Raw genomic sequence first — 25,604 nt, forward strand, 5'->3', positions numbered from 1 at the left:
CTATTGTGGCAATAATAAGTGAATAGCAAACAGTCAGCTAATTTTGCTCAGCTTTTGTTTTTTTTAAGCCTACAGCACACTTTCACACAGCGAAATCGGCTTTGATGTCATCTTTTATGAATCGTCATTCTTAACTACTTTCATCAAATTGTAATTTTCAGCATTGCTATCATCACAGCCACTTAGGCGCATCATCTTCATCATCCCATCATCGCCCTCACTATTTTGTCAGCAACTTTATCATCATCAGCATCCTTCATGTCCTGTCCCACTTCATCACCTTCGTATCTCCCCTGCTTCCCGTCATGCCATCATTATCTATAGCGCTGACATCAGCAAGGTAAATCCTTCACATATATTTTAGCTTCTGATCAACGAGTGAGCAGAAAGCTAATATCCTGTTGCTCAGAGTTTTGTGTCACATAACAAGCACAATATTTGAAGTCGTCAGGTGTTGATAAGAATGAATCCACAGCTTGGTCTGAAAAGGTTCATTGATCGCCTGGCTCTTGTTTACTTTAGCTTCCTCTACACTCATCAATATGCGTCTCGCATCAGTATGTAGATGGATTAAACAAACCCCTTTCATTAAAATGCCTCTCTGGTTCACATTTTATAATTGGATTTCTATTTCCCATTCAAAATTGAAACTATCATGCAGTCCATCTAAGTGCTTTCAATTGGACAAAAACCTCCTCATCTTCTTCATTCATGACAAAAGTGAAAACTGATTCTTGCTGGTTTGCTATTATCAGGCAACTGGTTCCTTTGCATCACTTTATTTAGGTTTAAATACCCCTATGGCAGTGCTTTAATGAGGATTTAAGAGACTCTAAACTTGGTTGCTCAGGGGTCTTTGCATATATACATATAGGTGTGGTATGAGTAGGTTAAAACTGTGTTTACACTTTAAGAGTCAAATATTACAGATTCAGGTCAAAGACAAGTGTAGCTGCATTAGTGTTTGCTATCAGCCTGTAGTCTCTTATGTTGTATATTGCATACGCTGTATGTAGGTCAGCAGATGATATAAAATACCAAAAATAGCACCAATACTTTCAAGTGTCTTATCTTTCTGCAGTTCATGTTTGACCTAATATAAGATGTATGGTTCATTCAGGACCACTATAATCAACAGATGAGCGATACTTCTGTATGCAGCACACTGGCATTGTTTATGGACCTCTCCATCCTTTGCTGTGCACACATGGGAAAACTGTAGTGGGGGTGGGAAAAAGCAAGACCCCCAAACAGAACAAAGCAGGCATCACTGACGTCAGACACAGCATTCATTTAAGTTAGAAATACCGTGAAAGGAAGTGCTGAAGTGGTGGGTCACAAAGTGGCTTGCAGATCTGTAGCAATTGGTGCAGCTTGAATTGTGTACCCTGTTTGAGATGAACTAGCTGAACTAATGCTGTGCTCCATTTAAATCCGAAAAAAGGCTGAGTAGTTTTTATATTCAGAGTCTCTGGAAATCCTTTATTATGACTGATTTTCATGTTTTCTGCCCTACAGAGGACTCAGTGAGCAGCCTGCCGGCCTGGGATCTCCCTACAGTTCCCGAATCACTCCTGTCCACAGTGGGTGACCATGATGTCACACTTCCTGCCAATGTCACCAGCCCTTTCTCCACCCACCAGTGGAACACCACTGCACCTGTGCGCACCAGAAACGCCTCACGGCGTCCGACCACCACAACAACCACCACCACCATAAAGATGCCTCTGTCTCCCACTACCAGCTCAACTTTACCATTCCCCACAACTGCAAGAGCACAAACACCACCAGAATCCAGCACGGCTACACACATCACAAGCCAGGACACTGTGACCAATGACAGTCTTCAGCTGACAACAGTAACTACAACAACACCCTTAACGACCACTCTTACTGTGACCACTGATGATATGATGAATCAGGCAGCAACCACTGGGAACAATGCAACGTTATCGCCAAATACCAGTGCTGCAACCACTACGCAGCAAACAACAAGCATCAGACTTACCACAACAACTCAACCTGCAACCACTACAACAACCACACCTGCCCCGACTACTGCTTCTACTACTACTCTTCCCCCGACTACTACCACCAGCACCACCACCACCACAACTACTACCACTACCACCCCTGAGCCCATTACTACTACCACCATGGCTACCACGACTACTACAGCTCCCACTACTACTACTTCTACCACAACAACAACAAAGGCGCCTGCTACCACTGTGTTCCTCCAGACTACTCCATCTCCTCCTCCATCTAGTACCAGTGCAGAGGAAAGTCCTCTGCCATGCAACATTACTGAAAAGTTTTGGGTTAGAACAGGTAAGAAACCAAAACATCACCGGTAAGCGATAATGTGATAATGATGAATTTCTTAACATTTATAGAAACTGTGTGAACGATGAGGAAGAATAAGTAAAGCTAGTAAGATGAATGGCTAGGACATCAGAGAGCTCTCATAAAAATAATCTAGGTACTGCATGTCCTTTAAATTACATAAAGTACACTCAGTGTTAAGTACAGGCAGACTTTACCATCTTATCTTCCAGAAAAAATAATGAAGTAATAATGAATGCACACAAAATGCCGCATTTGAGAGTCAGGCAGAAAGTGCCTATTATGTGGCCAACATGTCAGTAGAGGTGCACAAATTAATTAAAACTTGGATAAAAGTAAGTACAGCCTTTCCCCATTAACAAATATAAAAAGCCACACATCACACATTAGTGAGCCTTTGATTGCACATAGCAGCGATGCTGTGGTTTTTTTAAAGCTTTTAATAGTACTTGAGCTTGTTCATGATATATAAGTAAGTATACTTTAAGTTTACAGCAGAAGCAGTGCTGATAGATTTATTAAAGCATAAAAATTATGTAAATGTGCACATATGAAGACATAGTGCACAGTGATTGAGAACTAATTACATTTTTTCATCTTCACAGTGTTATCTATTGAGCTGCGCAGGAATCGCTTAGACCTCATACTGAAACATCACCTCTCCAAAGGTCTGAGTCATGCCTTGCAGAGAGCCCTGAATGACTCCACTGTTTATGCACAGGTCAGTGTTTCTTCATCATCATCGTCTTCTTCTTTTTCTATAAGCTCCGCTCACTGGTTTTTCATGTATGACATGTCTGAGGGTAGCAACACGGTGGGGAGGTATGTGGAAGGAGTGAGAAATTGGTTCAAGGTGGGGTGGGATTACATCAGGGATCTGTTCCAAGCCCCCTCTTGTCTGCAGTGGTAATGGGCAGGTTGATAGAGGAGGACAGAGAGCTCTATAATGTTTGCAGATGACATTATGATCTGCAGTGAAAGTAGGAATCAGGTGGCAGAGGAAGAGGAGTGAAAGTCATTAGAAGCAAGACAGAATACATGTGTGTGAATGAGAGGAAGATGGACGTTACAATGAATATATGAAGTGAAGAAGAGAGTGGAGGCAGGGCGGAGTCGATGAAGATGAGTGTCAGCAGTGATAAAGATAGCAGAAGAGTGAAGGAGAAGCTTGACAAGATGCTGGTGATACATGCTATGATGTATGCTTCGGAGACTGTGGCATGAACGAAAAGACAGGAGTTCAAACTGGAGATGAGATCGTTTAGAGGTGTGCAGAGGAGAGAAAGTGGATATTCTGGGCAAAGGATGTTGAAAGGGTGTCCTGCCAGACACGAGAAGAGAAAGAGCACAGACAAAATTAATGGATGTAGTGAAGGATAAGGTGAGATGGAGGGGGACGATCTGCCGTGGTGTGTCCTAAAGGGACTCTGAAAAGAACCAACTGTGTGCTTTCAGCCCCCTCCTAAAAGCTCAAACTCCCTTGAAGTTTAGTTCAGCTTCATTCAAGGTGACCGAAGAGGCTGCGCTTTTTTTTCTTTTTGCCATTACTGTAACCACAGACATCTGTTTGTGTAATAAGGGTCTAAAAGAAAAGGTCAATAATGGCAAGGCATTTGTTAAATTATTACTGGTAAAGATCAAAAACATAATAAAAATCATAAAAACAATGATGTTGGGTTACTTCCTGTAATCCCTGGTTCTCTGATAGCAAAGTAAAGGGTTTCACTGTGGGAATCGTCGTGGTGTGGCCAACTACGGAAGCTCCAATGACATCATGTCTCTCTATGACGAACCTGTGCCCAGAGCTCCGCCCCCTCATACTAACACAGCTGACCAGCCCATAACTACCAAACACTGTACATAAAAGATGGACATATCTAGCGTTGTTTTCTGGACATTTTGAAGCATCAAACATCTTTTTTTGGAGCCAGTAGTGATCAGAGGGTGCTAAGCTAGCAGCTAACACTGGTATGCTCAACTAATAATTTGTATTTCGAGCAATTCACAATAATTAATTATTGCTAATTAGATCAGAAAGATCAGACCACAGCAGCAATGGATAAGTGGCTAGAAGACATATGTCAGAAGCAAATAAAATGGCTATTAAGGCTAATACAAGTTTTTTGCATACACATTATTAATCTTCTAGTGCATTTAATACTGCAGAAGAAATTTTGTAGATCTATAAATTATATTTAAAAGGACCACGCCGCAATGCTGCAGTCAAATCTTTTTGTTGTGTTTCTGTTTTGCCAAGATTTTTGCTCTTCATGTGTGCTCAGATATTCTATATGTGAGTGTGTCATCAGTTTACAATACTTTTCATCACATGCTCCTCCTCATTCACTTCATAAGGACTCACATGAAGGGTGCTAGAGAGGTGACTAATGCAGACTGTGGTTGAGTCTGAATTGTTATGACCTGCTGAATATCGAGGCAGTTTACTCAGAGGTTATTACGCACCCTTGTACTGTCTCTCTCTCTCACATGCGCTACAATGTAAAACAAATTAAGAATGAGCTATTACGTTTTTTTCATTCACATAATTTTCCCATTCTGCTGTTTTTTTTCTGTATCATGTCTCTGTTCTGACTTTTGTTTCCTTTGCATATTTCTCAGTGTTTACATTTCTCATATTGCTCCCTTTCTCAGTCTCCCTCCAATCTGATTGTTCCCCGGGTTTAAGTCGATTGATTTTCTGCCAACCTGTCTGTCTCACTTGTCTGTTTGTACGCCTGTTGGGCCTGCCCGGCTCTGTCTGTCCACCTGCCTCCCTTCATCTTGCTGTCTGTCTGTCTTCATCTTTTTTTTTTCTTTCTATTTTTATCCAGTTGTTTGTGAGCTCACGCTGGAGTGACTCAGTATCTCAAAGCTGCAGTCCACTTTCATCTAACCCTCCTGCAACACATACACACAACCTCAATCTCCTGAGTTTTCATCCTATCCATCAGATAACGTAAGCTATTATTTGGCAGTCAGGATCAGTCCTTTGACAATAGCAACAACAAGAGGAAGGAAACAGATCTTTAAAAGCAGTGATACGCAGGCGAAACATTGCTTCAGCGTGGGCAGGGATTGTCAAACAGCATGAAATTAACTTGCAGGTTACATTTAATATGTTGTGTCATTGAACCATGTCTTTTAACATAATTGCTTTTTCAGCTACTGTACTGGAATCTCCATAAATGAGTCATTAATAGTTTGTGTGCTTCTTTAGTAAATAGGTGGGCAAAACAAAGAATACAAGCTAACAAGCTGACAGTTACAGAGTGCTTATGGTTAGAAGATTGCGTCACAGGATCGAGTTGACTTTCACTTGTTTTCCTTGTAGCCAGGAAACCAGCCGTAACACGGGAGGACATGAGGACAACCAGTCTGTTCCTGCAACCACACATAATATCTGCAAGAAATACTTTGACTTTCCCACTCTTCTTCATTTTAGCCCTTAAAATGAGAGCTTCAAAAGCTCTTTTTTGTTTTCTAATGATATGCAAAACCCAAAGGTAGGGTGCTGGAATAAAGGAATGTGTCGCTGAGTATAATTAAAAACTAAAGAAGAAACTGGGGCTAAAGCTTTGACGAGAACTTAAAACAGAAAAGGGCTTAAACAAAGATGGCAGGTAGCTATAGTTTGAAAAACTGTGTGAACTTTCTTTCGTTTCTGTTTGCATGGAAAGTAGAGGGGATAAGAGTAGGAGAGAAGGTTAATAAGATACAGTTTCACTAAGAAGGATGTGTTATTTTCGAGAAATGGACTAGCCGGGGAAGCCAGGGAAGAGAGGAGAGGAAAAAGAAGGATGAAGAAAGAGGAAGACGCCATAGTAACACAAGCTACAGCAGCTCAGTGTGGTTGAAGGTAGAGGAAAGTGGGCGGTGTATAGTTCCAGAAATACAAACCTTGACTCACCGCCGATTGTTGTCTGTGTGTGTTTTTCCGGGACACGGTTCGTCAGATTCATGACTGGTGAGGGCTCAAGCTATAAAATTCCCTTGAGTCAGATTTGACTTAAAAAAAAATGCCAGGATTATAAGTATTCATAGTCTGATACATTTATATTTGAAGCCCATCGCTTGAGAACAACATGTATCAGACAAAGATGCTTGGTGTACAGTGTAGTTTTCTAAGCTTGTGTCACCTGGTAGAGTTGATTTCTGCTCTGATATGGTTTCTGCAGTTCTTTGCAGTGTGTGTGCTTTAAAATGAGGACACAAATCCACTAGGTAAACAATGCTTTAAAGACAGTCTGCCTTGAAATACAGATATAAATGTAGTTTAAAAAACAAACTCCAACCTGTATTGTTCTCCTCTGCATCTCTGTCACAGGTGGAACACGATGACTGCAGCCCCCACAACGTGACGCTGGGATACTACGTGACCAACGGGAAAACTGTCTACATTTCCGCCATGGTTGTCAGAGCCCTGAATGTTTACGGTTTTGACAAGCTGCTGTCGGACATCAGGCAGCACACGCCATTGGTTAAGGCAGTTCTGGTTCCCGTGGCAACCTGGGTGCCTGCTCCAAATATTCACCTGCAGCTGAAAACAGGTGATGAAAGCAAACAAAAAAATGAGATATGATGGAGCAGTTTTACTCAAGCGGCTCTCACAGCACCAGCTTGATTAGGATCTGGCGATGGAGGTGGAGTATGAGAGGATAGCAGAAGTTAAAGATGTATAGAGAAAGGGAGGGAGAGAGAACGCAGGGAGGAGGACACAGAGGAAGAGTAGAGCTGAGTCAAAATTAGAAACTTTTGATTACATGTCTGCTCTCCTTTACTCTTCTCTGATACCCTAAATCCCATAAAAACTTCCACGACTGCAGAGCAAAGGCAAATTGCTCCATTCATTTAGACAGCCTGGTAAGCCTCTTAAAAAAACACATTTCAGCATGCCCACCCAGACACACATCGAAACCTCATGGGAGCAAAAGTAGGACAATGAATGCAATTATTGAATTGTTAGTTAAAATATACATGCACAGATTAGATTTCCTTAAAAAATAAGTATTGTACTTTTTAAATCTGTAGAATTTGGTACTTTTGTATTGGTATCACTAATTATATTATTAATTTCAGTTCAGTTGTATTTATATAGCAGCACTGCATAACAGCAGGCACCTTTAGCCACTTTATGTTGTAAAGTTAAGACCCTCCACATTCAGATGATTTCTTATTAGCAAGCATATGGCAAAAGTGGTGAAGAAGAACTCTCAGTGCATCGTGGAAAGTATCCCAGCAACCCGAGGATAATTAAGGAACAGTACAGGGTCACTGAATCCAGCCTAACTGTAAGCTTTGTAGCCTCATTTTAAAAGCAGAAGGAGTATCTGTCTCCCGAATCCAAACTGGGAGCTGGTTCCACTGGAAACCCCAAGAATCACAAGTAAGAGAGCAAAGTGCTCTATTGGGATGACGTGATATTATGAGGTCTTTAAGAAATGATGGGGCCCGATCATCAAGAAGCATTTTAAATTCAGCTCCGGTTTTATGGAACTAATGAAGAGAAGCTAATAAGAGAGAGATTTATTTCTCCCAAGAAAAGAAGGAAAGACAATTTACTGTCTATAATTAATCCTTTTCTTAAACTTGCATTCATGAAAAAGAAACATATTAATAACGGGGAGGATAAGAATAATGATCACCTCTGAAATTCTCTTCATTTCGCTGAAGTAATATTGTTTCACGGGCTGAAGATGGTAGTTGTTAATGGGCAGAGAAGGCATTTTTCCATGTAAAATAGTGGTTTAATCCATCCCCCTGCCGTAGAAACTAAAAAATACCAATCATGTTATTGCAGTTTCCTCCTAACCTTTGTGTACAGTGATACATATCTCTGTACATTTTATACAAATCTCTTTGCATTTTTATCTGTGCATACATTTTTTGGTATGTATGCAACATCTTTTTGTTCCTTTCTAATTAATAAAATTATTTGCAAAAATGTGCAAAAATCCTTGGAAACAAGCTCCCACTGAATGTCCGTAGAATGCCTTTTAGTTATGGTTTTGCTTTAAAAATGTTTTTAGTGTTAATTACAACTTTGACTGCTGTTTATCTAATGTACACTTTTGCATTAGCAACTAATTAGATGTAAAACATTTTCTCAGCAGTCTCATCAGACACACAGTTTCAATTAAAGCTACTTGTTCTGTATTTCATGACTGTAAATGGGCAAACTGGCCAGCTTTGTAAGAATTAGTCATTTAAGATATGATTTCTTTTATATGCAATGATGAGTGTCTTTATGAAAACCATTATGACAATTTTGTGTATTTAGTGTATGTTCATGAACCCTACATAGTGACTTTAAGCGACTGAGAACATCTATTTTTTGGCTTTCACGTTTTCTGTAAAAACAACTACAGCTCTCTGCCAATTCCCACACTTTAGCACTTGTAGTGATGTTTGCTGTGTTTGTTGTATCTACTCCTGGATGTGAAGTAGGCACATGAAGCAGAAATTAAAACCCATTTCTGTGTTGTACAGCTTTAATCCATAAATGTATAGTATATGCCAATTTAGCAGCCACAGATCCATTTACATAAGATTACCAACTGGGTCAGCAGTGTTTGCGCCTGCACAGTGTTGCAGGCTAAGACACCAGTGAATGATGTAGTGTTTTTTTTTCTTTTTTTGAGAGATGTAGCCCGCACTCATAAGCATCACAGCATTTGAATTTAGGTCAGAATATTTTTCCACCTCTCCTATCCCAGTCGCTACAGAGCTTTTTTTTAAAAAACAGCAAAGAAAGACAAGAGTGCAAGGCGAGAACAGAGGGCGACAACATTAATAACATCTGCTGTAATCTGATAGACTCAATATTGCTTACCCTGTGCCTCCTCGGTGCAGGACTGTGTGACGCTAACATAGAAATACTATTTTCAGTTGTTCTAATTCTAGATAGTGATTATAATCCTCTTTCTGTGTCTCACTGCTTAGGTTTATTGATCACACCGACATTTATATAGGGCACTAATGCCTAAACCACAGCCCCAGATACAGATTCTAGATGCAGCGTGATGAAGTGGATTGCTGAAGAGTTTTTAAATAATTTCTCTTTCCATGATTCTTGTGGTGCAGCAATTCAATTTGTGGCTACAACATTGCCATGACAACAGATTAAACTCTAAATGAAAGTCTGTTATCTGAAGAGCCAGATTTTGGAGCTGGTACCTGAATAAGTAGGTTTCTGCTAAAGAAATCACCAGAGTATGGCATTAGAGGCACTGGACACAAGGTTGCCACCCATAAATCAGTTATAATAAATATGAATGTGTCTGACTTTCAAACTAAAGAGTTTTTGTTCAATAATTGGTTTCTTTTATCCTTTTAATGACGAGAGCAAAATGAAATACACTTGATTGATAGAGGAGTAAAAAAGCTATCTGCACTGGAAGAGGCTTCCAGGCTCCCGGGCCATTTCTCTGTCTCATCCTGCTGAGCTAACTGCCCATAAAGTGAAAATTTTTAAAGCATCTTACCACCGGTTCATGAAAAAAAAAAAGAAAAGGGAACATTGTCAAACTTTGTAGGTTTTTAAAACTGCAGTCTATAAATAATGTTGTTGTTTTTTTATGGTTTGTTTTCCAGTGTTGAGGTTTGTTGGCCCGACAGACAACATCTACTCCTGCAGTTTTGTTCAGATGTTGGAGCAGAGGCTGGAGAACGCCTTTGATGAAGCTCAGGACAAAGTGCTGGAGACCTACAACACACTCACTGTTGAGGTGCTGTGTGGGGCGTTTTTTATTAGAAAAAACAGACGGACAAATAAGCAGTATTTGCATGCTGCATGCTGAGAAGGTTTACATGAATAATAAAGTCAAATTCTCGTCACTTACCAGAAAACAAGCTTTCTTGATTGTATCCACTCTATAACTAGTCAGAATACCTTATTTCAGGCGTGTGTTTCTTGTGTTTTCTGTGGTAATTGCCTGGTATAAAAGGTCAGACAGTTTTGCAGCAATTTAAAAAAATAAAGAAGAAAATAGCTGTTTTGTTAAACAACTGGAGACACAATCAAAGCTCATTTGTGTGCAATGCTGTTTTATTTTTATTTTTTGAAGCTCTTCTTTCCTCTTTCTTATTTCCTGTCTCTTTCTCTCCATCTGTCAATGTACCCTCATGAATGCAGGATATACTGCACATGCACACACCATCACAATCAGAAGTAGGTCTCAGCATGAAGAGACGGATATATAGGCTCCATTCATAATTTATCCTCTGAAATATTAACACTCATGGAGAAATGTGATGGGAATCCCTCGTACCTTGTATTGCCATCCACTCGTTTACGATGACTCATTCACATAAGGTTCACAGCACCACCTAGGTCTTATTATATTGTGCTCACTCAAAGTGTAATACTGTGTCTGAAGCTCTGGTATGCATTCTTTATGTGGATTTTTGACATTTGGCATGATACGCTTAGATATTTCAGCAGAAATATTTGAATTATACATGCAGCCGTAGCTGGCTGTTTGTGTGCCCGCTGTAAAGTATTGAAGTCATTCTAATATGACAAATATTAGAATGACTATGGGGCACATAGTGTACCATATTTGACAGGCGGATTCAAATAAAAATAATAAAATGTATTTTGTGCTTGTGTGTTTATCCTCAGATCCAGAGTGTCTCCCAGGAGCCTGACTCCCCCTCAGTCACTCTGGTGTATGTGGTGAAAAATCAGGATTCAATACTTAACGGGACAATTTCCAGCAGTCTTCTCAACCAGCTCACTGCTGAGCTGGTGGGGTACTTTCTGTTCTACCCACCGCTGGTCATCGCTGAGCGTAAGTGCATCCATAATACACTCAATACACTTTTATCCATTTAGTTATTTTTTGCACTTACAGCTAAAGTGCTGTACATACATACTGACACACAGTAATCGATTATTCATTGTAAGATAGCCATACAGATGCTTTTGGTTTTATTTTCCCCCATTTATGTTTATTGAAAGTTTTAGGTTTATGGCACCCAGAACAAATAGTAATGAAATTTAATTAGTGCATCTGCCATGTTGATTAGCAGAAACAGATTTTGTGAGCATTAAAGCATGCTTTACATCACTTCCAGTGTGGTTTGCTGCAGGTAGGAATCCCATTTTTGAGCAACCGCATTAACAGTTTATGGTACCCATAGACTGTATATAAAAGATGGTTGTAGCCACTGTAATGATCACCACAGGTGAAGTTAAACTTTGTGGCTGATCTGCACTACAAAAAAGCCATACATGTATTCAGATAATCCTTTAAAAATGCTCCAAAAGTCAGAGCCCGTTCTCACTCCCGAGGCGTAATGTAGTGACGACCTGTCAAGTCCAGAGGCCTTCCTGAGGAATGTGAAAGGTGACCTTCAGCGTTCTTTATGCTATGTGCCGGGTTATGGATGAAATCCAGTAGAATGATGCTCCCACGGTAATACACGTTCCAGCCATGTATTCCAGCCCTAACCCTTACCTTATCCCTAACCTTACCCAGCACTTTAATGACGTTAGATAGTGTTTTTCAAAGCGATTTAAGCGATTTAAGTAAAACAAATGTACATTCATTCCAAACAGTTCTCATGTTTCCTCATTTTTCCGATCTCGTGATATATGGACGTGTTGGGTGCCCGGAAGTGTAATATACAGACGATTTGTCACCTAGTGTAAAATGTTACGCTTTGGGAGTGAGAATGTGTTGGAAGCCACCAACAGCACAAATGATGTCGAGAGGTCTTTTAGAATCACTCCAGTTAGTGAAGGTGATGCTGATTGGCGCCATCGACCAATGAAATCAGTTACACCACTCAAAGTTGTTATGAAGGGTTAAACTCTCTATTGTAGCATATCAGGCTAGAAACATGATGTTAATGGTGTTAGTTTTGCATTTAACAAGCAAATTGACTCACTTTTGGAGCCTCAAGTGGCCATTGGAGGAATTGCAGTTTTTAGTATTTCATTATTAATCACTGAGATTGTTACTTTGTGCAGCACACAAAGACTTCAACAGTCTAATTCAGAATAAATGATGTATAACCAGTAAATTAGAGTTCAGTTAGGGTGCTCAGTACTCATTCACTAGATCTACCTTCAAGCCATCTTAGAGTCGCGGCTGGATGATTATGATGCATTTCTAATCTTTTATAAAGGGCTGCAAGGGGAAATTAAAATGAGAAATTCATCATCGGGTGAGGCATGTTGCTCTGACAATTTAGAAAATATTAAGAAATATTACATTCACACTTTGCAATGTTTAGTTAAATGTCGCAGCAACACTTTAGCTGTATATGTCAATGCACTGTACCAGAGCTTATTATAACACTATCAAAATCAACCTCATCCACAGCTGCCATTGTCGGAGACTTAGGAGTGACATTTCAGAGTTTGGCCCGATTTGGCAAGATTGCTTTTGACATTATACTGACTTGACGTTATATTGCCCTAATGGGTGTGGTTTTTGTTGTTGTTGTTTTTTTATTTTTTTTATTTTTTTTTTAGCTCATTCTGACAAATCAGAAGGAGCCTCCTCTGCGTTGTCAGGGATAGTTTATAGCTGAAAAGGTGACTTTGTAGTTTTTGTTTTGCTGGTATCTTCATCACCTACTGAGAAGAACTTCAAATAAATAAATACGTTACATTTTTTATTTACCTTGCTCTGTTCCACTTTAATCAATATATCACCCCGAGGTAAATTTGAGGTAGGTTTGAACATGTTGTATATCTGCCTCAAAGATCCGAAACCAAGAAAATATCAGGGAATGTTTTTATTTATTTATTTTTTATGACTTGCTAGAGTGTTACACTCATGTTGGCAAGGCTGGAATGAAAACACAACAAGAACAGAGCTGGTTCCTACATCCATGTGTATTTTTTGTCAGGTTTTAAGCAGCAGGAAGGGAACATGGGTGCAGAACATGACTTAGACAAAGGTTGGAGGCAGAGTGGAGGACTGCCTGTGTCGGATATCAGTATTGACTCAAGACGATCGAACACATGCAGAGCAGAAAGAGGCGTCAGAAGATGATGCTCTTGTTTGTTTTCTTCCCATAAAGCAGTTGTGAGTTTCTTCACGCTAATTCCTTTAGTCTTTACATAACCATTGTTCTTTTACTTAATCTGTGCTGCTTTGTGCTGCTGGCCTGAAACTGACATGGCATATGTAGGGTACCTTCATGAACACTGACTACTGAGAACCAGTGAGTTCACTGCAGGGCGTTGCATGTTTCGTGACATAACAAATGTCTGACCTGCTTCTCTACGGGGGAATTAAGGATTGGGTAACACTGATAAGAGGCATTTTCTAAAATATCATGAGTGATGCAGTTATTCCATTCTCATTATCAGAACATCCGATTCTGCTGTTTAATCAAACCTGCTGGGGTTTCATTTTTCCTTTAGCATCTGGTGTTGTGACGCGTGTCCTGCAGCAAAAATGAGACGAGTGAATGAAAGCATGGATAGGAGCAGTAGAAATGTAACTAACTACTTTAATGCAGTAGAGTTTTAATGTTATTTATTTATTCCATAACTATTCCTATGTCATACTATATTTTATGCTTTTTTTTTACTTATTATTTTGCAGTTAAATTAACTAAAAACTGTCATTATTTGTTATGGTTTTTATGGTTGCTATAATGTGACATTAGCAGCATTCTGCATAAACAGTAAGATTATTTTAGGTACTCCTACAAAATGCAAGGTGCTACTCATTTTTTCCCCACACACTTCAAAGAGCTCTCACCTAAGGCTTTCCTTGCAATATTTATATTTTTTCTAATTCAAGAAGAGTGATGGTCTTTTATCACATATATGTTAACAGAAAGAGGTCAAACTGTTTAGTTAGAGAGAAGAATAAAACAGAAACACCCAAAACAATGTTTGCATAGGACTCTGTGAAAGTGCATCCACGCTGCTTACATAGGAATTAAGAGGGTAAGTAGCAGACAGGTTCTGCTAATGAAATGCGCTTGATTAACTGATCATGAGCAAATGTGCCCACCTCTATAAAAGTGCAGGTTTTGGCAGCTTGCTCATCTGGAGCATTCAGGCCTGTTTTAATGCCAAGGAGGAAAAACATCAGCAATAATCTAGGAAGGCTTATAAAGTAATTTCAAAACAATTTGAAGTTGAGTGAGAAAGATTATTCACAAGTGGGAAACATTTAGGGCTGTTGTCAATCTTCGTTTGATGATTTGGGCTTGTTTTGCAGCCACACAATCTGGGAATCTTGCAGTTATTGAGCTGATGATGAACTCTGTATACCAAAGTGTTCAATGTGAAGCCATCTGGTTGACAGCTAAAGCTAAGGAAAAAATGGGTCATTCAGCAGAACAAAAATCTCAGGAACAGCAGCAGATATACAACAGAGTGTGTGAAAAAGAAAAGAATCAAGGTGCTGCAGTGGCCCAGCCAAAGCCCAGACTTCAGCCTGAATGAAAGGCTGGCCCTAAGAGAGGAGTGCATAAACTAATGCCTGCAGGACTTAATGAAGTGAAGCAACATTGGAAGGAGTGGGCCAAAAGAAATGTGATGGACTGATAAAGTCATATAGGAAATAATTATTTCAGCTTGTCATTATTATTAATACAGCCCATGATGGAGGGTAAGGTAATTCCCCTGTAAATAAATTGAATTTAAATGTATTTTATTTGTATTTGTGTATTTATATATTTAGCTACAAATACCTGAAGGTAGGTAGACTACAGGAAGGTGCTAACAAGTTAAAGAAATGATTAAGTTACCTGACTATATGAAGCATTACCTTGACAAAGGCCACTTTAGGGTACTATAGAGTAATTTGTGTTCTCTACTCAAATGAATAACCTGCAGTCACCTCTGTCACTTCAAGTGTTTCATTCAGTTAAAAAAAAACCCAAAAAACAGTGCAACTCCTGAAGATCTTTACGGTAAACATTAATTATTGCAGTAGCTGACGCAGACTCTACAAACACATGTAAATGACCATAGACCCCAAAGATGAGCCACAGGAGCTCTGTTTGTATTCCGGTCTTGTCTCTACTGCCATCTGTGAGATTTTGAAAGGGCAAGCAGCTGTACAGCTCCGATCATCTCAATCGTGCCATCGGCAGTCTGTTGACCATGTCCCCCGAATGAGCTAATTTTAGCCCGGTGAGATTAGATTAGTATCTATTTGTGCATGCTCTCAACACCCAAAGGGCTCAAACATCACACTTCACCTAGTCACATGCAAACCCACTTGGCATCACCACGGAAACAGTGTCTGTTCTCTTAAAAGCAGCACGCTTTTCTAGGGAAACAGTGAGCAAATGGTTTTGTATATAATAATCTAAAAACATAATTAAATGAACAAATGGGTGGAAATGATCATATGCAGGTCACTGTATTGGTCAGAAAAATTAACTATAGTTATACTGAGATTCATATGAACAGTCTGTTTGCATACAGAGGAGCATATAGTCATTTAAGTGTTTGCATTTTTGAGGATTAAAGGGCAACCTTATAGTATAATTATATTTTTTAATCTTTCACCAGGTGTATTTAATTATTCTTCAAAGTACAGGCTAAAGTATGCTGCGTGCCTGTAAAGCAGTGAAGGCATGTGTAATGTGAATTTAATTAGCTGCCATAGGGAATGACTGTGCGTGTTTGAGCCTGTCTCCTTATAGAGTGTCTGCATTTGCTTTGGTGTGTATCCTTACCTTCAGGTCAGTGAGATGTCTAAATTATTCTCATTATAATGTTGTCTAAACTGAGATTAATTTGGGAAAAAAAAAACCCAACACCTTTCTGTGCTAACTATAGGTTAGCGTGACTGAATTTTGGCAGCGTACATCTAAGGGAGCTTTGATCTCACGTGGTTATTATATCGTGCTGCTTTAGCTGTCAGTCAAACAAATGATGCAATTCTTTGTGAATCCTTGTTTTCCCTCAAACAAACTTGCTGTTCAGAATATAAAGCACTTCATCCCCTGGATTCAATGGGAGCAGGTGTGGCTTGAGCGATTGATAGAAATAAAACAGAGAAACAAAAGATTTTAGGTTTCATATTAAGAATTCTATGTCTGTGTTCATAAGGTAAACAGATGAAACTGAGGCTAAAAAAGTATACACATGTCCATGTATTACCATGAATGCAGAAACTAGTTCAATTAAAACAATCCAATAGACGCCAATCTGCTCATTATCCTCTGTGTCTAAACCCTTACTGTGGTTGCTGATAACAACACAGCGCCCTCAATTCCTCAGTTACTTTCACCACTCACTCGTAGCATCTGGCTTCAGAGAAGCAAAATGATTACGGTCATAAAGCTCTTTGTCACATTTTAAAGTGACAGTGTTAATGTGAGGATGGCTGCATCTGTCTTTTATATATAGCCTATGGAAAATGCTCACTCGATAATATGTCAATCTGCAGGTGAAAATAGTCCACAGGCAATAATATTACACTTGTTGAGAAAAGGCATTTTTCTAGATAGTAGAAGTAGCTTTTTGCTTTTATTTTTTCATCTGATTCCTCTTCAAGTTTCTTCCTCGTTTTTTTCCAGCTGTTGTGTTGATGAAATCAGAGCGCTGGAGTCATCTGCACATTGAGCAGGTTCTCAAAGTGAATGAGTCTAAACTTTCACACTTCGGTGCGGATTGTCTTATGTGTTTACGCGAACTTGTTTAACTCGAGAGGACAGCGCAGTGAATATGAACTCGTTCAGATACAGAGACGTCAGGCAGACAGGACGCGGGCTGATAACAGCTACTGCATCATGTAATGCCACTGACTCAGGCTAAACACTCAATGCTCGGCAAGCAGCCAGCTCAGAGGAGTTAGGTGGAGACAGATGGTGAAACAGGCAGATGGGAAATAAGGAGGGAGAGCTTGACGGATGAACAGGACACAGAAAGAGGTCGACAGGCTGAGGGAGTGATGATGTGTGTGTATAAAAGCAGAAGGAGACGGCCGGGTGGACAGAAAAGAGCCGGCGTTTTAGGAAATGAATACACTGACAGGTAAACAAGCAGAGAGTGAGTTGCTAACAGAAGCACGCGAGCGGGAAGGAAGACTGAAGGCTAGTGTAGACGTGAGAGGTAAAGGACATCAAAGCAGATAATGAAACCTGACCTGCACGCACACTGCTGTGTAATAATTATAGTACATCAGCAGAGGAGATGTGTAGCTCAATTATTTATTAATTATGATTTAATTGTTACCTGGGAAAATAAACTTAGAAGTAATAATAATAATAATAATAATAATAATAATAATGGATTGCATTTATATAGCGCTTTTCGGGGCCCTCAAAGCGCTTTACAATTCCACTATTCATTCACTCTCACATTCACACACTGGTGGAGGCAAGCTACAGTTGTAGCCACAGCTGCCCTGGGGCAGACTGACAGAAGCGAGGCTGCCATATCGTGCCATTGGCCCCTCTGGCCATCACCAATAGATTTAATAATCTATTAAAATACATAGGATTGGGCACCGGATCGTGAAACTACCTGCTTCCCCGCTATGTTTAATAAAGTAGCCAAGACAGACCTCACGAGAAGCGGGCCACATATGCAGTACGCCTTATAAGTAACTTTTAAAAGATCATAATATATCTCATTCAAACTATATATGGCTATATGACATTTATACATATATATTTATATCATCTCTTTCTCATTGTCTTTCTCCTCCACTGTTCTCTATCCTTGCTCATTTCAAACCTCTTCTGAAGGGCTCTAACACACAAAAATGTCCATAAATTTATTATCAGTATTGTCACAATCATTTAGCGTCAGCAGATTAGCCATGTGACCCTCCGGTCTCCTGCCAGGTGACAAGAGCTTGCAAAACAACAACAACAATAACAGCTGGTTATATGCTAACATTGTAGCAGCTGATGTTAGGCTCTGGTGTCCTAAAAATCAGAGTTTCTCTCTGATAAATAGGTTGATTACATTCTCACATCGTATTCGCTGAGCCCACAATCTTAGAGCTAAGATTCAGTAAGGCTGGCTAACTAATAATGGCAAAAACCAGTTCGGGATATCCTCAAAAACTCATCTTAGTATCGCTTTCATCAGACAGCAGTGAGCTTCACTGACTCATTAATTCATATTAGACTCTTTTCAAAAGGTTTTACAGCCTCCTCCAGAGTAAATAGACGTTTACTGCTGAGGTAAACAGCAGGCTGACAGCCTACACTCTCTACCGATGAATGGTGTCCAGGGTTTTTGAGGTGACTCAGGGGTGAAAAAGTAAAAATACTGCAAATTGAATCTCTCTTGGAAGACTAAAACATGTTTTTACTACAGTGGCTATCATTGCTAGGGTTATGCATTTGAATTGGGAGGGCTAAAAAAAAACAATTCAGTTGACTGCAGTATACAATCTACTGACATCCAGGGGTGAACGTTTTCAAACGTTACCTTTAACAAAGGATTTTTTTCTATTTCTGTTCCACATGGGTTCAACAGCCTGAGTTTAAAAACAAAAAACTGCAACTCACGCCATAAAAGTGTACACGAGAAGTAGATAAATAAATAAAAATGTGTTATTATTTATAGAAAGGAGCTCCATCCAAAATCAGAAGTTCTGGTCTGCATGTGTGTATCTTTAGAAAATACTAAAAAATATCCCAAAGTAAATTTTAGATGGTAAAAAGACTCAAATGAGACTTTCTCATATTTCTATGAATTTTGTTATTGTTTTTACTTCAGATTAGATGGCAAACTGCATTTCATTGTTTGTGTTAGATACTTTATCAAAGACAATAAATTGAATCTAATCTAATCTAACCCCCTATTTCTGTCTCTCTGTCTCCAGCTCTTGAGTATCATAATCTCAACACGTCTGCAGCAACCAAGAACTACTGGGTCATAACGGGTAAATTGCGGCACACACACACACACACACACACACACACACACACACACACACACACATGGACTGAGGTGCTGCTTGGTGATCAGTGGTAATCAAGAGCTGCATCGATTGGACAAAACAGCAGTTAGTTAAATGCCTGCCGCATGCTGTTGTGCAATTCAGCACAATGGTATTGGATCTTTACATTTTCCTTTCCTCTCCTCTTGAGCCCCCCCCATTCCCACCTCCCTTTGCACCTCCCCCCTCGCCCGCTTAAGCTCTCCGTGTCAGAGTGTCTTTAGCTGCTCTGTTCCCGGGAAAACCTATTGATGTATAATTCACAGCTTCCTGACCGGGGCAGAGGGAGAGATCACTTCACATCACATCATGGCCGGGTGTGAATGATTCTGAAGTGTGTGTGTGTCTGTGTGTCTGTCCACGGATTCATCTCACTTATGGCCTCTAGTAAGAGACGCACACTCAAGATCAAGATTGATGCAAGCACCTTCATCTGTTTGTGCGTGTGTGTTTGTTTATATGTTTGTGTGTGTGTGATACAGACAGACTGTTTGATCTGTGTGCCGCTGTAGCCCTGATAGAAGTTTCAAGATGATCAGCTATTAAATTGAAGGGACAATCACCCAGTCCTCTCTGATAGCCCACTCATCTCCTGTCTGCTTGTTTCTCTTATCTATTTTCCTTCTTTTTTCTCAAGTATTAATACTGTCTTCAGCTAATTTGTCTTTACACTCTCATTCTCTCTCTTTATCACCTCCTCACACCTATTTTCTCTTTTCCTCCCTTTGCTCTTGTCCTGTTTGTATTTTCCTTCCTGTCCTCCATCTCTTCACTTGTCTCCGGTTTCTCTTCTCTTTGACTGCCTGAAACCCCCCCCCTTCAAAATCCCTCCTCTGTCCTCTCTTGTCTCGACTCACAGTGATCCAGGATGTAGACAGCTCCTCCCTGGAGGTCAACTACCAAAGCTTTGCCAGTCTTATGGAGCAACGGCTAGCTGAGCTCTTCCTGGTGGCTGGCAGGCAGGGCCCTCGGACGGTGAGATCCCGGCGGGCCACCACTGTGGGGGGCTACACCGTACAGGTAGGTGGAAATGGGATTTGTGGATCTCAGTGTGTGGCTGTGATGATGGCGTCTTCTGCTTCCTCCATACGGGAAGAAAAGCACTTTGCACCTCTATAAGTTTCATCACCTTTTGTATTTAGAAACTGGTACACAGTGTTCACCTACTCAGGTTTATTTTTTTAGAGATTCAGATTTAGCTTTAATCTTTTATTAAGATAGCTCTAGGTATTGGGATTTCACATTCGGTCTGTAGACATCTACCTTTTTCCAGAAAATGTGGGACAGAGTCTCAGAAGCTCACAGTAGAATCTGGTTTCTAAACTCCTTTCTGTGCTTCAAAAACAAATTAATATGTATATTTACTGGAAAAATATAACAATAATTATAGTCATGGTTGTCTTTGATATGCCTTCACTCTGCTTATACAATCTGTAATTTACTGTAATTCACATTACACATGTCTTTGCTGTACTAACGATGCTCAAAGTGGTGATATAGAGGACCTACTATGATAATTTCAAGCAACATAATTTTGTTCTTATATTACACTTTGGTAGCTTTGCACAACTCACAGTTCATAATAATCAAAAATCTTGGTTCCTCTGTTCATCCTGAGTTTTAAGTTTCTGTTTCCCCTCCCTCTAAGCCATGCAAAATTTCAATGTAATAAATAACATTCACATTTGCCCTGGAAGAACTATCAATGAACATAGTGTCAGTATCATTCCCTGAACCCCCTTCTGGCAGGGCTTTGGGAAATGGCAAACTTACTATTTGTGAAAGTCTGCGTGTCCCTGGACAGCTCCAGATTTAGCACCCTGGACAGCGCTACTGACAGTAGTCAGCGGGGACGGGTTTCAAAACTGTTGTTGCGTTCAAGAATGCTGATATTCTGAGCGCATAAACTGCAGGGGAGCATGAAGTACGCTGCCAGAAAACTGACATGGAAAGGGCAAACTTTATGAAAACTGAGACACACTACAATGTCAAACCTTTAAAAGCAGTACCCAAATATTTAAATAAAGTCTTAAATTTGTCATAAATAGATCTCAAGTGCCAGTAAGTTAATTTTCATTGTGTTTTTCTAGTAAAACCCTATGTGTGTGTGTGTGTGTGTGTGTGTGTGTGTGTGTGTGTGTGTGTGTGCATGACTTTTGGGGATTTGTCACCTCCTGGCTCCACTGCTCCATATTGTGCAAATTAAGACAATGTTTGACTCTTCCTGGGCCTTATGCCTTACACACCCGTAAGGTTTTATGGTTGCCATGGATGACCGGTTTTATGCTTGCAAAGTGGAGGAGGGAGAGGCTGGCAGAGAGAGACAGAAAGGGTGGTGCGGGGTGTAGCCAGTGGAGAAATCATCCAGCCATTTAATAACACACATCCCTTCTTCTTATGACAAAATCAAATTACCGGACTTTATTAAACCGTGTAATGTTTGTCAAATTAAAAATGGTGTTTGATGTATGATGAAAGGAAATTGAGATTTCAAGTGACTCAGTTATCCTCAAGTGTCTTCCCCAAGTGTAGTTATCTTCCACCAAATGCTCGACTTGATTAAAGCAACTGAGCTGATTCAGAGTTTTGATTGGGCCACCAGCAAGAATTTTTAATCCTTTGCTCGGTAGAGAGAAAGAGAGTTTGGATTTTGTGTTAAATCTTGCCATATAATATGTTTTATGAGTATGAACTGTGGTAAAACATTTTTTTCTCATATTACTCAAGGTTTTATGACATCCCCATTCTCTTGCAGATGGTGAGCATGCGTAGACTTCCCGGTCCCAAGAACCCAGCAGAGATGACCTACTATGCCCAGCTGAATGGAGCACCCATCTCTGGAACCACAGCTGCTAAGACACTGAGCAGTCTGGACTCCCAGACCATGGCTCTGACCCTGGGATACTTTGTACAAGTCCAGGCTGAACGTAAGCTTCTCATTATACTCCTCCAGTATTCAGTTACATTGTAATATATCATGAATATCAGGGACCAGGCAAGTCACACAAAAGAGGGCTTTATTTATCCCAGTGTCACTATGCATAAAAGCTATTTTAATGTAACAAAATGTAAGTGTCAGTTTTTTGGCTATGACCATGTTGATTGTTGTAGCCAGAAAGCTAGCTAGGGTGCAAGCTAGGCCGAGCAGGCTTAGCTTGTCAAAAACTACCAAAACTGGTAAGTTATAAATTCACCCAGCATAGACTAGTTATGACATATTGGCTATAAAGATCAAAGCTGTTGCTTGGATCAGGCTGTAAACATGCATTGCTGTAAATATGGGCATTTTTGTGGAGACTCATTTTTGAAGCCAGGCTCAAGTGGCCACTTCAGAAACTGCAGTTTTTAGGACTTTGGCTTAGTTTTTCATGCCTGCAGTATAACACTAACATTAGCTTTAAATTGTGTGTATCTTTGTGATAAAAAACAAAACAAAATGTAGAAGGACTTTATTTGTAAATTTGTGAACTAGAGTTGATACAATTGCTTTTCTTGTTACCTCTCCTCTTACAGTTGCTAACTACTAAGTATGCTCGCAAAATATATGCTAAATTAGTAGTATAGTATTGTTATCAACTTAAACCATAGTGGGGTGCAATTTGGGAAATAACAAGCGGGCTATTTTTTTCCCCTTAATACTAACTGTATATTTATAGCATAATTATGAGCTTCCAACAAACAGGTTCAGAACCTAAATATATAACCAGTGTTTACAAGAATATTTATATAATAAAAGGTGTCTGTGAAGGTTCTCAGTCATCCAGGTCATCGTAGTCAAAGGAGCTTGCAAAGAAAAGCGTCTGGACTTCTTTAAGTTGCTTGAAGACGTTTCACCTCTCATCCAAGAAGCTTCTTCAGTTCTAAGGTCAAATGAGTTTCCTCCCCAGACGCCTTAATGCCCACTCACATCCTGGGCCATCTAACCTCAGGAATTCGCATGATAAGGTGGGGCCAGGTTTCACAATGAGCTCACCCGAAACCCTGGCTGATTGGGACCCACACCCAGTTTCACACCTTGGCTCAGGCGATTAGAGGATCATCAGGGGGTCCTTTTGTCCCTCTGTGGGGGGTTACTCCCACTAGGTTTAAATCTGGGACTCTCCACCATTTGACCTTAGAACTGAAGAAGCTTCTCGGATGAGAGGTGAAACGTCTTCAAGCAACTTAAAGAAGTCCAGACGCTTTTATTTGCAAGCTCCTTTGACTATAATAAAAGGTATTTTTTAAAAGAATTAAATACACAATGTAATAATTGTATTTAGTAAGTTTTGACAAGAAAGATAATGTAAGGAGTTTCAAAACAGGTTTGCTGGTTGTTTGTGGCATTTTTTTGGTTTTGTCACAGCTTATTGAGGTGGAAATGCAGTTTTTGGGACAAACACAAGCTTCACAGCCTGTTAAAAAAGCAGCTGTTAAAAATTTTCGGGGTGTTCATCAGGCTGAAAATCTAGTTTTACAAGCAGTGATTTTAGCTCTCTGTAGTTACCTGCTTAGGAATTGCAGCTGCTATAGTAAATTTTGATCTGTTGTTTTAAATCCTTGATGTAAAGGTCCTAAATGAATGCATAATTTGTCAAAGTTGAAATGTGTAATCCAAGTACATATTGATCAACTATTGATGTTTTTGCACAGTAGACGGATTAATGACGGCTGCATTTCACTTTGGAGCAGCTCTACTGTCATGCATGCTGGTTCACTGTCACGGCTTACGGGATCACTTTATGGCAGAGAGTGAAAGATGACTCCATTAAGTTATTAATGTTTCATTAAGTGCTTTTCCTGCTGTGACAAGTCAAAATGTCTGGTGTAAAAAAGATCTGTTCCCATTTGTTCTAACACTTGCAGATTTTAGTCTAGAATTTAGAATTAATTAGCATAAAAATAGGAGCAATGAAGTACGTGGACCTTTTTTTCTTTGAATATTAACACAAATCTTGTCAGTGTGAGATATTATAGACACAGAATCAACTCACAGAGCACATTTCTCATTCAGTAGCAGTTGTAGAGACCCCACACTGCTAAAACATTCCTCTTTAGGAGAGATCTGCTAAACTTGGGCACAGCAGTGTTGGCTTACTGTGACATTTGGGTTTAAATTAACTTTCAGTTATACTCAGTGCATCTAAAAGAGCTTTGAATGAAATAGAAATAAAATAACGCATAACAGGATTTTCTAAATTAAGAAGACGCTGTAGTTAGATATGCTTTTCAGGTCAGTTTTCTTTGAGTAACTATTGTTCGTATTGTTTGTGCTGGAGAGGACAAAATGTTCCCCCTTACCTTTTCTCCCTCTGAGTTATACAGAAACTGGAAAGACACCAACAACCATGTGTGCCCTTCACAGCTCCTCCACACAGTGTTTGGGCAGGGAGCTGAACACAGTGTTCCTGTAAAATTCATTTGCTTTGCTTTCATGGCCTCAGTGGAAACCATCTACATTAATTCTTGTAATGGAGATGCATCCATTTGGTAAACTGCTGTGTTGAAGAGAAACTCAGAGAAATACGTTATTAGTTCAAAACTCTGGTGAACTTCAAGTTGTTGCCTGATTTTGATATTGGATATACATTCAAAACAAGCAATCCCTGTCATCTAAAAGCTCAGGCTTCAGACTCTCTACACGCTTTATTTTCCCACAGCTTTTTATACTCCTAGATTTTTATGACGTCATAGAGTAGTGATGTCTTTAATGTGCTCATCTCTGGCAGACAGCATTGACTGTGTGATTTTAATTCAGTGCCACGTCTCTCTCTCTTAAAACCTCTGGGTCTTATGCAGAAGCCACACCCACCTGCTGTTTAAATTGTTTTACTTGTGCTGAGGAGCCAATCAGATGTTGCCTTGTTTCAGGCAGTGGCTTAGCATCAATGTCCAGCATATTTTGAGCTGTGAATCATGCATAGCCTTGCTAGTGAAGTCCAAGAAGGAAAAACATGGAGGTGGAAAAGAGATTGTTAATGAGGCATCTGGGAAAACCGCCTGAATCAGTTTACCTAATAAGCTCTTGTAAAGATATTTAATTAACTTGTTATACAGTGTATTGTTTTTAATGACTGAACCCATTTGTGTTCGTGTGCAGCTGTGGTAAAGACACCGCCCAGCAACCTGTGGATCATGGCCGTTCTGACGCCTCTCTTCTTATTGATGGTGGTGATCGGGATGGTGGCCTTCATTCTGTGTAAGAGAAACAGGGTCCTTTTTAAAACGGGCGCCTTCAGGACCTTTAAAACTCGATCCAAGGTAAGATTTTATCCCTTTCTCCTGCCTTTATTTATTGCCCTTTGTGTTTGTGTCTGTCCACTTTTTCTCTCCCTTTGCTGCTTTTTCTGCTCCTTTCTCCCCTCCTGCTATAAATACTGCAGCTCAACT

At 39.9% G+C, this 25,604-nt stretch overlaps 1 protein-coding gene across 5 annotated transcripts in view; it reads left to right on the top strand.

The window, feature by feature from the left end:
• Positions 1 to 25,604, top strand: part of kiaa1549la (KIAA1549-like a) — a 117,557-nt gene that overhangs the window by 41,401 nt on the left and 50,552 nt on the right. For all 5 annotated transcript variants that reach the window (XM_005928355.3, XM_005928354.3, XM_005928357.3 and 2 more), the window contains exons 3-11: positions 1,519 to 2,331; positions 2,952 to 3,067; positions 6,671 to 6,893; positions 9,937 to 10,070; positions 10,967 to 11,135; positions 19,119 to 19,178; positions 20,095 to 20,255; positions 21,991 to 22,162; positions 25,315 to 25,475. In XM_005928355.3, coding sequence (XP_005928417.1) covers positions 1,519 to 2,331; positions 2,952 to 3,067; positions 6,671 to 6,893; positions 9,937 to 10,070; positions 10,967 to 11,135; positions 19,119 to 19,178; positions 20,095 to 20,255; positions 21,991 to 22,162; positions 25,315 to 25,475 — 2,009 coding nt within the window. The remainder of the gene's footprint in view (positions 1 to 1,518; positions 2,332 to 2,951; positions 3,068 to 6,670; positions 6,894 to 9,936; positions 10,071 to 10,966; positions 11,136 to 19,118; positions 19,179 to 20,094; positions 20,256 to 21,990; positions 22,163 to 25,314; positions 25,476 to 25,604) is intronic.

The sequence above is a fragment of the Haplochromis burtoni genome, unplaced genomic scaffold, assembly GCF_018398535.1.
Source record: "Haplochromis burtoni strain Fernald_Lab_line unplaced genomic scaffold, NCSU_Asbu1 Contig_112, whole genome shotgun sequence".
NCBI classification, from domain to species: Eukaryota; Metazoa; Chordata; class Actinopteri; order Cichliformes; family Cichlidae; genus Haplochromis; species Haplochromis burtoni.